Source organism: Erigeron canadensis, chromosome 9 (genome assembly GCF_010389155.1).
Source record: "Erigeron canadensis isolate Cc75 chromosome 9, C_canadensis_v1, whole genome shotgun sequence".
NCBI classification, from domain to species: domain Eukaryota; kingdom Viridiplantae; phylum Streptophyta; class Magnoliopsida; order Asterales; family Asteraceae; genus Erigeron; species Erigeron canadensis.
In genome coordinates this window covers 30,112,841-30,125,650 of record NC_057769.1, presented here as the reverse complement: position 1 = coordinate 30,125,650, position 12,810 = coordinate 30,112,841, and the positions used below count along the sequence as shown (strand labels likewise).

Here is a 12,810-nt window from a genome sequence, read left to right as displayed (position 1 = left end):
ATTATAGGAAATGGTTTGTTTGTATTTTCTTTGTTTAAAGGCTTAGTCGGCCTGATGATTTGGGTATCTAAAATTATGATGAGTTCCTTTTTAGTTTTTTTTCTATATAATCAAACCAAATATGATCAAATGGTTTGCTCATGCCTATTGGAGTCATTTTAGTTTAAAACCAAATATTGAAGGGAAAAAGAACCACACAAAAAAAGAAGGATTTAGGGCCAGTTAGAATAAATAGATAGTAGAAGTGGCATTCATTTGATTAAATAATATCAATATGATACCTCTCTAGTCTCTACAATGAATGCCATTGCCAGGTTTAAGGAAAAAAGGTGAAGCAAATAGACTTGTAAGAAGTCGCAGAGCGTGACACTCTACTTCTAAGTTCTGAACGCCGTTAGTGTCTGGTATTGAACTTTGATATATATATAAGATTCCACGATCATGATGCTAAATGTTTTTGGAACATCATACTATGCAGGGCTTTCCGTAGCAAATCAGCATTTGAACAAATTTATGTAAAGAAACCACATTCTGCAGAACAAATGTGTTTAAAGTGTTGAGCTGAACTATTTTTGTAAATTTCAGTGATTACCAAAATTGTCATTGCAAACTATAGAGGCTTTTTGTTACTGTCACAAACAAAATGATAGTCAAAAAGCCAATCAATTCCTCAAGTTGCAGTACTATATTTATAGCCTGAAAAAAAGATGACGTCGGCATTCATTTGTGCCCTCTTATACTATCAATGTTCTTTTGACAAATTAGAGCAGATAACTCCTTTGCCATCCAAGTTGCTTCACAAAGGTCCCTGAGAGGTACTATTATCTCATCTGCAATCGTCATCAATAGCTCTTTGCATTCTGTAAACAATAAACATTCAAAGATAATACAACAATACTGTCAGACATGGCAATAATAAACACATCAAAAATGGCTCAAGTAAATGCCAACCTGGAATTTTACTGAAATTTAACAGGGACATGGTTGCAAGAATTCTGTGCTCTACACTTTCACCGTCTTTAAGGTTTTCTTTCAATTGATTGATGACAACTGAGAACACTGAGACCCGGGATTTATAGTAAGGTAAAAAAGCCAGAGTAGAGCTTAACCATGTCATTGTTGTCAAGGAGACCCTTGTCATATCTCTATGACCAGACTTTAAGCACCGGGATAGCAAATGTAAAAATGACGTCTTCCTATCACTAAGAAGGAATGCTGACATTTTCATCAACCAATCGTTAACAGCCACATCCTCCTCCTCGCTTTCCTGTAACCGGTGACCAATGTTAGAACAGATCATTTTAGCATGATATAAGATAATAAGAATTACAAATGTATTTTATCCTACGAATGAAAACAGATTGTTAGAAAGGAAAAAAATCACGATTACCTTCAATATGTAATCTTTGACTGTTACTTCATCTTCTTGTGCCTCCAGTTCAGGACCATCAAGGAAACCGGCTTTCTTTAGGATCCAATCTTCAGTCATTACCTTCCCAGAGAAAGAGATACGTCCTCCCAAAATAAGGAGTGCTCTGCAGCATGTCACTCTGACTGTATCATCTACAAAACTAGTGTTCATAGCTGACGTAATGAAATCGGCAGCTTGCTCTCTATATATGCTATACTTTTGTTGATCTATCTGTCACATTTTGAATAAATATAAACACAGATATTATCATAATAAATTGTTTCCGGATATATATACTGCAGAAACTTGTGCATTATATATACCATAAGATCCAAGTGTAACAGGAGCACGGCAATCAAGGGTTTTTGCTCAGGTGGACAATCACGAAGAAAGACCAGTAAAATGTGCATTGAGCTCATTATACTTTCCTTCTGCAAGCCATTCAAGAAAAAATGGACATCCTTTCTCCTGGAAAATAACCAACAATATATATGATCTTCATAAGATTCCTACCAGTGACAAATCAAGGAATGAATATAACAAGTAAAGCTGAAAATTAGCAGGTTGAAAAGTTGGGTAATGGGTCAAAAAGGGTAAGCTTGTAAAAATCGAGTTGGATTGGGTTGACCTGAAACACTCTTTATGTCCCACTTCTTGAACTTACATATAAATAACTAATGGTCAAACTGATAACAAATGTTATATTTTTTCAATAATCATCTAACTTGTAAATATAGTAGTTTTAGTAGGTTTATACACATTGGTTGACTTTTGACCCGTTCCACCCTTCTTAACATGTTTCTTTTAGCTAGTAAACTTCTTGTAGTCGTATGACATGTTACCGATAAAAGATACTCGGGATAAACTCACATATAACTACATGTGCCGAAATTGGTGCCTCTTATTTGCATGTGCCCATTGTATGGGCTTTACTTGCAACCGGGTCAAAAGGAGTCTATCAGAAACTGATACAATCCCATTGATAGTTTTCTGAGAACCACTGGATCCGTTGACTGCCTTGCAAATAACCATAGCCTTGCCTTTAATCTTATAGGAATTAGGAACGACACCAATTGCATGAAAAAGTAACCGATTCTATTTTAAGTATCCAACTTATTTTTAATCAGAAAAAACATCAAACTTAAAGGAAAAAAATGCCCAACCAGTAAGCTTTCAAATCTTGATTTATGGTAATAGGACCTGGTTACTGCTCAAAAACAAAGATGTAGTAGCTGGCGTATCAGTAATCTTTGACAACGTTCATTTTATTCTTACATGAGGTTGATGTGGTGCTGATACGGCATCTAAACATCAGATATCTTAGGTATTTAACTTAAATGGAAATCTAGTTTATAGGTCTTTTAGAGTAGATATTAAAAGTCAAAGTAGGAAAACAAAGACTTCAAAAAGTCAAACAAGACATTTAAATTGAGACAGGAGTAAGGTGGTTGCCTAGCATAGAAATCTGGATGAAGTTGGTTATCTTGTTATCTAACTTACCTATAGGTCTATGTGGATCACATAACGCTATGAAGATAGAAATGAATCTTAAAATAAGTGAAAGCAACAAACCTGTTAAGACAGATCAGTTCAAAGAGCAGCAACACGGCATTTGCAATTGACTTTGTTTCCTTACAGTGAAGTAATTCAAGCAAACAGGTCTTCTCAATACTTCTAGTCATGTTTATACGACAACCAGAGTCAGCCTTAATGCAGCATAACAACAATGCAGCCACGCAAGTCTTCTCGTCCATATCTCCATATTCAAACTTTTTAATGAGAAACTGTAAACCACCAAATGCAATAAGTTGTTTGCCGATTCTTTTATCTTCTCCTTCTCCAAAAAGAGTAAAAAGTTTCTCTAATATGAATATAGCCTCTTCGTCTTTACTTTTTTGTTCCCGGGGGCTTCCTTCCAACTGGCATGCTAAAGCTAATATATTTCTGGAGTACTCCGCTTTCCATTTATCAATGACTCGACACAATATAAAGTTTGTACGTGGTATCTTATGATATTCCAGAATTTCATTGGTTACAGGACATGATTTGTTTCCCTCACTGAACCATTCTGCAATAGCAACTCGTTCGTAGGTTTGACCAGTCTCTAAGGTCACTGGATCTTTGAAAATAAGTCCAGTTAGAGGGCATATATAATCCTGAGGGATATCAAAAAAATAACGTTCCCTTTCTCCACTAATAGGCCTTGTTTCAATTTGCTACATTTCGAATAACATAAACTTAAAGTTAGGATTGAAGACAATAAATGAAATTTACATACTCTGGTAGCTGTGTTGGTACAATTACCGGATGTGCATTATCAAGATGCGGCAGGCAGGTGGATCTCTCATTTTGTTGAAAAACAGATTTCTGTAGCATCTTTAGAGAAAGTTCATTGACTTCTGAAACTGAAAGGGTTTGTAAAATGTTGGTGACGTTCCTACATTCTTGCTGCAGAATGCCATTTCTATATTTTCCTAAGACATTTTCTGTAAGCAATTCCATTGTTTCTCGGGCACCTAGTGCTTCCTGCTAAATTCAAGAATGTTATCGCTTTTCTAGTCTACAGATAGCATATGTCTAAATTCAATAAGGATATGTTTCAGTGTTTGAAGTTTTCTAATCATCTAAGAATTAAGAGATAATATTACACTTACATGATGGACTTCACCATATTGTTTGATATGCAAATCCTTGTATTCCCTTTCTTCCAAAGAGTGTATCACTGTCATTTTATTTTCAACCAAAGATCCATCATCCGACATTTGCATAGTCTGATGAACTTCAACATCACCAGCTACTGATGCATGCTTGATCCCCGAATCGTTTAAATTCTTCGTGACCATATGTTCAGGTGTAAATGCATTGGCTGGGGTACTGAAATCTAAAGAGCCATGTACAAGTGAACCTCCTCGTTGAACTCCCCGAAAAGAAACTGATGGAACATCAATGGTAGGAATTAAGGGCGCCTCCATGCCATCCGTGAGCCAGTCCTTGTAATACAACGCCAATTTGTGGGTCCCAGTATCTAAAACCTCATCATACAATTTCTTAAGTTTCTTCAACTTCCTCGGGTTACTTGCATCATCCAGAAGAAAATCAATTTCTTGATTGTACCAGTCATCCAAATGCACTAAATGAGGGTGAAAAATGTTGTCCCACAATTCAGGAACCAACGTCGTCCTCGCAGAGAAAGGGGAATCAATAAACACTTGTAAAAGATGTCTGGCTGCAACCCGCTCTTTATTTTGTAAACAATATATCACACTAAGGTAAAGATGACCACAATTTGATAAAACAGAGTTGGATATCCCGGATGTAAACCCATCTTTTAGCTCGTTTTTATTCAGACCCGTGATTACACTAAGCTGTAAAGCAGCTTTTTTTAATGACTTTGGATCAGCCTGATCTTCTGTGGCACGTTCGACTGATTCTATGGCTTGTTCAAGGTTGGTTATAACTTTGACTTCATCATTAAGATCTGTAGAAATAAGCAAATCAAGACAACTATGATGCAGTGATGTCCTAAAATCTCGGTCTTTGATAAAACGTTTAGTATGAACATTCAGCATATGAATAATGGCTTTAATCGCTAACTCATCAAGAGCTAGTTCACCAACAGAAGATGGCTTTGACAACTCGGTACTAGTTTCAATATCAACATGTATTTCTTGAGAACGGCTTCTAATATGCTTCCCATTCGTGCCATTTGTAGATCTTTTTACAAGTTTTTCCCTCTTGAAAACATCTAATGATCGCCGACCCTTGACTAAATCAGTCAATGGAGACTTAACACTCATATCATATCGATTAACATCAGAATACGCCCTTTCAGTCTTTCTTAAACGAACTGAAGAACCCTGTTTATGTTCATCTCGTGGTGGGTAAACCGGTATTCTTTTTGACACAATTCCAGTAGAAGCTCTACTAATTGTCCTCGATTTTCTTCCCTTGAATGTCTTAAAACCTTCATCAGCTAGAAGATCCTCCAAAGACATAGCAATTTAAAGTCTTCCAAACGATTCTGCCTATAAAGTTATATCCAACCAAAATAAAAAATAATAAAAAAAAGAAGAAAAATGAAGTCATTTCAACATTAACAAAATGGGATAAGTGCACCAAAATGAATCCTAACTTGTCATTTTGGCTACTCTATGTGTCAAATTTTACCAATTCATTAATATTGCATTTATCTAACTTAGTCTTTATTTGGTAACCCAACCCGTATATGTGTTGACGTACGTCATCACAACCTACACTATGTCATTACTAACATTATAGTTACAGGTTATAAGACGTCATGTATATACAATAATAATGAATTAAAAGTTTAATACACGGACAGAATTTAGAAATTGGAAACTGCATACAAGATTTGGTCCAATACATACAATATGAATTTCAATTCAAAATTTTGTCACACACATAGAGAACTTGATGTACATAATTGAAAAAAAAAAAAACTTACACTTGATATATTCTAGATATATATGAGCAAGAACCAAATGTAGCATGAATATAAAGATTGAAATGGTGAGTAAATAAAGAGCTCGGAGCAGCATTGATATATGAATGTTGAGAAAATTTGAAAAGAGATAGTGATGGTGAAAGGTGTAACAGACAAATGGAAGGTGACAGATTTAAATTGTGATTTCATTTGGTAAAGTTAATGCAGGCCTAATGAATTTAACACCATGTTTGAAGCTTGTTTTTTAAAGGTCAACTGCCGCCCTTGTTGTTATAGAAATGGTCAACAATATAAAATGATGTTTGTTTTGTTACAGGTCAACTGTAATGTTTAGTATTGGTCGATATGGTCATCGGCCACTTAAAACGATTACGTGGTATTTAGCCATACGCTAATGAGGATCTCAATTTCTCATATCTCTAGCCAAATAATTTCACCCCACTTATATTACCACCACTATATTATCAATATTAGATCTTCATACATTTAATTCATGAAATCTTATAAATTTGAAGATATACGGTCCTAAGTGTTATACTTTGCAAGTTGTAGTACAATAATCACAGGTTTTCTAAGTGTTATAATTTGCCAGTTGTAGTACAATAATAACAGATTCATTACTGTAATTATTAGCTGAGATATATTGATGAAATCATTTGTCGTAGTCATTACACAATGCACATGCTACAATAATTCTCATATTATATAATTTTTTGAAACCAATTGTACTCATAATGTAATAGTTTAATGAAAGATAATTAAGAATTAAATTATAAACATAATTGTGGTCATGTACTTGACATTCAATTATATGTATTTGGTCATGATACGGACCCATTAACGAATAAGTTTATTTTCAATCACCTATCATATGATAATTATATAACAATTAGGACTATTTTCATTTTATGGCTAGGTTTTTACGGTCAATTGTAACTAAGCCGTAAATTTACGGCCAGAACAAAAAAAAATTCCCAATCTTTTGGTCGAGTCGAGTCGAGTCCTTTTAAAACTTGAAAAGACCGGGATCGACTCGACCATTTTTTTTTTGTTGATTTTGTTTGACCACTTCCATACTTGGAAAAATTTTAAACTAAAATAATGTGAAAAACTCAAAACGCTCTAATTCAAAATCTAACGAATTAGAACACCTTAATATGTTATATTAGACATATCCTATAGGTTTCAGACCTTGAAAAAGTTAAATTGAAGCTCGGAAAAATTCTGTTTCAGAAAAGAAGAACTACACCCGCGAGCACGGTCGGCTGTGATCTGCAACTGTACTCCCAGAAAGCTGAACACCAAGACGAAAATACCACAGACGCTGAGCACGGTCATTATTTGATAACAATTAGGACTCTTGACTTGTGTGACAATTCTATCTTTAACAATTAAATACTTTTTGTAACTTCTTTAAAAAATTATAAAAAAAAAAACTACTCAAGTTGATGATTAAAAATAAATATAAATTAAGTATTCAAGGTTAAAAAGCGTAAATTATTGATGGAAAACAAAAAAAGTTTAAATTAATGAGACTTTTCCTAAAGATTAATATAGATACTAATATAATAATATTTTGGATAATGATTATTAGGATTTTTAATTTGTAATGATTATTAGGATTTTTAATTTGTAGTAAAATCTAAATGATGACATAAGTGAGAACCAATTTAATAAAATTGAGCGATTTGATTGGTTAATAAGTCATTAGTTCAACTGTTTTATAATATATATAAGATTCTCACCGAATTCTCAAGTTCTCAGTCACATAACTACATCATTTTCATATTTTAAAAAACAAAATGAATTTTACATTTAATGAAAATGTTATAAATCCTAAAAATCACCAAATTCAAATTTCAACAACATGGACACACTATTTTTAAATTCTGGCCATCTCCATGGAGAGATGAAGCCACGATTTGGCCCGAGACACCATCGTAAAAGTAAGGTCCTCTATAACGGCTAAGACATAACGCCAACGATTTGGTGGTAAAAGTAAAAACGTCAAAACATTCAAGATTTAGCCTAGAAGATCCCTTATAAACATCGGCCTCAACGAGTACGAGTCTACAAGTTTAACAAACTCAATTTTTATTATAGGTTCTATACTTCTATCCTCGTCAAAGCTTAAGGATGAGGCTGATATTCAACTGATACGTGATAATAAATAATTTATGTAAAATTGAAAAAAGAAAGTGTTGAATGACAACCCATGACGAGGGTTCGCTATTAAGGGGCATTAACTTATATGTGGTAGGCATTTAGATATAAATGATTTAAAAGGACTATGTTATTAAAAATATTTAAAAAATAAGACTTTGGTTATTTGCTATAAAATAGCATGATAAATTAAGACTTTAAATATTTATTTTATAAAATAGTAAATAATTCCGGTATAAAGTTTAAAATAGAAAATTTTGAGGTTTTAAAGAATGGACATGACAACCAGGCCAATATGCCTCAACCAGACCCAATTTTATTGGTTTTCTCTAAACCTAGTAGGCCTCAACCATATATTTGATCAAGACTTATCATCAAGGCAATAATGCTAACTATACCTCAATTGTGTTTTGTTTTTACTAGCTAATTAACCCGACTTTTAACCCGAATATTTTAATTAAAATTTTTAAAACCAAAATATGTTAAAGAATTTATGTAGTTTTGGTATTTGTAAAACCAAAAATTTGTTAAAGATGACACTAAAAGTTATATTTACATTTTTGTTATATATAAAAAAAAAAGTAAGTAAGTAAGTAACTACTCAGTGCTGCCTTCTGCGGGTTTTGAGCCCTAATACCTTGACGGTCTATGGGGGAGGTTAAGATATAGGCAGACCTTACCTCTACCTAAGTAAAGAGGCTACTTCCAGTTTCTACCTAAATGGTATAAAAGGCCCTCCAACCTTTGCATGGGATGAGGATCGAACCCATGACCTCTGTCTCCAGAGGCAAGGGTGTTTACCACTGATCCAACTATGCTGTTGAAAAGTTTACTATGAAGAAAAGTTTACCTAAGTAACAACCTTTACATGTTTGTTATAAAATGCTCAAAAAAGTTTACTTATGTGAATTGTGAATTCAAAATACTATGAGTATATAATAAAAGGGGATATCATACGTACAGGGTACAGCCAAGTTGAAAATCAGGGGGCATTTTTGATACATATATAAATTGAAGGATAAAGGTGTAAAATCAGGGGGCATGTTTGTGTGTATAGTACCTAAGCTTGGGTACAATTTGTTGTACCGATCATTTTCCCATAATAAAATTACTCCGTATTTAATTGTCTTTTCACTCACCTTATTATTTGATTTCACTTATTTGACCTTTTATAGATAAAAACATATGCGAATAGGCTTATAATGAGGAAATAAAAGAAAAATCAAAAAAGGTTTCATGGTTTTCATCTTTCAAGTAACATGTAAGGATATATATCATAATTGAGAAAACCCATTTTTTAAAAAGATTGCTAAAAAAATTAAAATCCATTTTTTACAACAAAAAAAATAAAAATAAAATATATCAAAAACTACAAAGTAACCCATTTAAAATAGTGAAAGAAAAATACATACAAACTTTACACCTAAAAACAACAACGCGTACAAACAATCCATACGCACAATCACCATAAAATCACACACAAACACACTCGAGGTCACCCCATTAAGAGGTTTGGGACTGTATAGTGATGGCTTGGTCTAGTCAGACATTAGTTCGATCTTGTAACAAAAGCTAAATCGTCTTGTTTGTCAGCCTTATATAAGCCAAACTGGTTGGGACTTCAAGAGAGTTTAGATTAATTCGCCAAAAGACATAAATTTCAAGAGAGTGCACAACTCATTTCAAAATGGCATTTTCTTTTTTATTCTTTGATCTTAAATCAGATTGATATTTCAAAATTTTTTAGATAATTGGCAATTAGTTCTTTACTATAGTTAAGTTTTGTTTCGATAATCATGTCTCTAGTTGGATTAGTACTATTAATGGAGTGTGTAAAAGTGGGTAAGCATATGCTAGCTTGATTTAGCTACAAAATGGGCTTATAATGAGAAAATAAAAGAAAAATCAAAAAAGGTTTCATGGTTTTCATCTTACAAGTAACATGTAAGGATATATATCATAATTGAGAAAACCCATTTTTTAAAAAGATTCCTAAAAAAATCAAAACCCATTTTTTACAACAAAAAAATAAAAATAAAATGAAAATCTACAAAGTACCCCATTTAACATAGTGAAAGAAAAACACATTCAAACTTTACACCTAAAAACAACAACGCGTACAAACAATCCATACGCACAATCACCATTAAATCACACACACACACACACACTCGTGGTCACCCCATTAAGAGGTTTGGGACTATATATTGATGGCTTGGTCTAGTCATACATTAGTTCGATCTTGTTACAAAAGCTAAATCGTCTTGTTTGTCAACCTTATATACGCCAAACTGGTTGGGACTTCACTTTGTAAGAGTATAGTTTAATTCGTCAGAAGACATGAATTTCAAGAGAGTGCACAACTCATTTAAAAATGGCATTTTCTTTTTTATTCTTTGATCTTAAATGAGATTGATATTTCAACTTTTTTTAGATAATTGGCAATTAATTCTTTACTATAATTAAGTTTTGTTTCGGCAATCATGTCTCTAGTTGGATTAGTACTATTACTGGAGTGTGTAAAAGTGGGTAAGCATATGTTAGCTCGATTAGGTTCTTGGCTACAGAAGTGGCAATTTGTAAAAATCCATGGTGGTTGTATAGATGCTCAAATGTATTTGGTACCCAACAACCCATATAAAACTATATAAATATTAATGGCAAGTAGCAACCCAAATTACTATAATTTAGTTGATTATATTGCTACCAATCACTCCGAGTATCTGTTACATTTCTCAACATATTAGGTTAATTGAAAAGTTAATTGTTATGAAGTACGGAGTGATAGTTAATTTACTTGATACATGTGACTAAAATTATATGCATAAAAATTAAATCAAGAGACTTGATAATATTGAAAGTGAAGATGAGGAAAGACAACACACTCTCCCCCCCCCCCCCTCCCAATACTTTACCCCCTATATATACATCCCAGTTTCCCACATTCACTCACTCAATAACATCAAATATCCATCATGATGATCTCCAATTTAACTTTCTTTCTCGTAATGATAACCTTTGTAACCGGCCGCGAAACACCCACCACTGGCATATCTACTATACCCGCTCCTCCCACAGGCATCACTCCTCCCATCGGGATTTCTCGTAAACTTTTGTGTCAACGGGTTGTTCAGCTATATCTTGAGTGTATTAAGAGAGTATATTGTTCCCCTATTAATTTGTTCTGAACTTAACTGAAAGTGACCTGTTGAGAATCCCACTTTACTACTTCTAAGCACTGATACACAAAAACTATGGTTCACCAAACCACTTCTAAAAGTTGAACTATATCGGGTTTAGCTTTGATGTATCTATTCTTCGCTGCACAAAAGCCATGGCCCATGTTCTATCAGGTTGATTAGATTCTATTTGAAACCTCTTTCATATTGTCATATTCCCCCTAGCGTACCTTTTCATGAATGCAATCAAGATCAAGTATGAACGAGATGAACAGATAGGGATGACCTAAAATTAGTGGAGAATACAATCCTTACCTTGAAGATAATTACTAGATCGATTTACAAGTGATTAATTGCTCCTAATGGACCCAAAATCGATAGAAAATCGCATAGAAGATTGATATAGGCTAAAAGGTGGTTTAGGGTTCAAAGAGAAGATTAGTTTTCTGTAATAAGGGGCAAATGAACTGATACAAAACCCTTAATCCCGTTTCTAGGTTTCCACCTAAGTCAAAACTAGTTTGTGAACTTCCATAGAGCTCATATTTAGCTCAAAACACCTATTGGGAATACTTATAACACATTAAACACTTCAAACACATCTAAAGGCATTAAAGTATACCTTTAAACAATGATACACATCAATCATTAAGGCGTTATAACCTTGCATTTAGAGCATATTAAACACATAAACGCATTGAATCATCTAAAGACTTAACGGACACGAAATGTTGACTTAACGACTCAAGTCAACCGTTAACTAGAAAGTTCGGGATGTTACAATTACATCCCCCTTAAGAGTATTCCGTCCTTAGAATCACTTCAGCATCAATTAGGTGAGGGTAATTCACGAATCAACTTTCAACATAAATATGCTTACTAACTTCCTACGAAGCTTCTTTAACTTCCGGCCAAAAACGTCTCAATCGGATTATCTACAATCATTTCTTAACATCATTTCTCACATCTTTCAATGGAGTCACATTGGTTACATCAACAAGGCATATGTTCAATAAACTCACGAAAGTTCTATGGATGTCATCTGAAAACAATACACAAACACATATCATATATCTTTAAGAGTTTACTCTCTTATGAAGATCCAACACATTAGATAACGGAACTCCATGTTTACTTCACCTTTATATATTAACCTGTTGAAAGTTACATAGAGAATTATCTAATTAAATTACATTATCAGTCATTTATCTTTTAAAAAATTTCCATTAATCCTTTACATAGATTATCTATACTACTCGACGTCGCCTCCACCACCAACCGTCTCCCCCACCATCACACCGTCGCCGCCACGACCACCCGCATTGCGCAGATACCATGCTAGTCTGCTAGATCTTATAAAACTAAACGGGTGACAACGAGATGCGACAACGATAGTTGTAGCGGCAACGGTAACTTATGGCGTAGTGAGGAGTATTGTAGGTTATTAATGTAATGGTAATTGTAAAGTGGTAGTGTAGTTATATTAGAAATAAGAGGATAAATGTTGTAAATTAAATAATTAATAATATTTTTGATAAATCAAGTTTGTTAGTGGAAAAGTATCTTCGCCAATAGTTAGAAATAAGATAATA

At 33.6% G+C, this 12,810-nt stretch overlaps 1 protein-coding gene across 1 annotated transcript; it reads right to left on the bottom strand.

Moving 5' to 3' along the window:
• Positions 1-665: 665 nt before the first annotated feature.
• On the bottom strand, positions 666-5,406 carry LOC122583537 (putative E3 ubiquitin-protein ligase LIN-2). The gene is made up of 7 exons (XM_043755931.1): positions 4,066-5,406; positions 3,716-3,937; positions 2,984-3,627; positions 1,735-1,879; positions 1,391-1,642; positions 952-1,267; positions 666-860 (listed from the first exon to the last, which is right to left on the bottom strand). The coding sequence occupies exons 1-7, from the start codon at positions 5,404-5,406 to the stop codon at positions 721-723; spliced, it is 3,060 nt and encodes a 1,019-aa protein (XP_043611866.1). The 3' UTR covers positions 666-720.
• Positions 5,407-12,810: the final 7,404 nt, after the last annotated feature.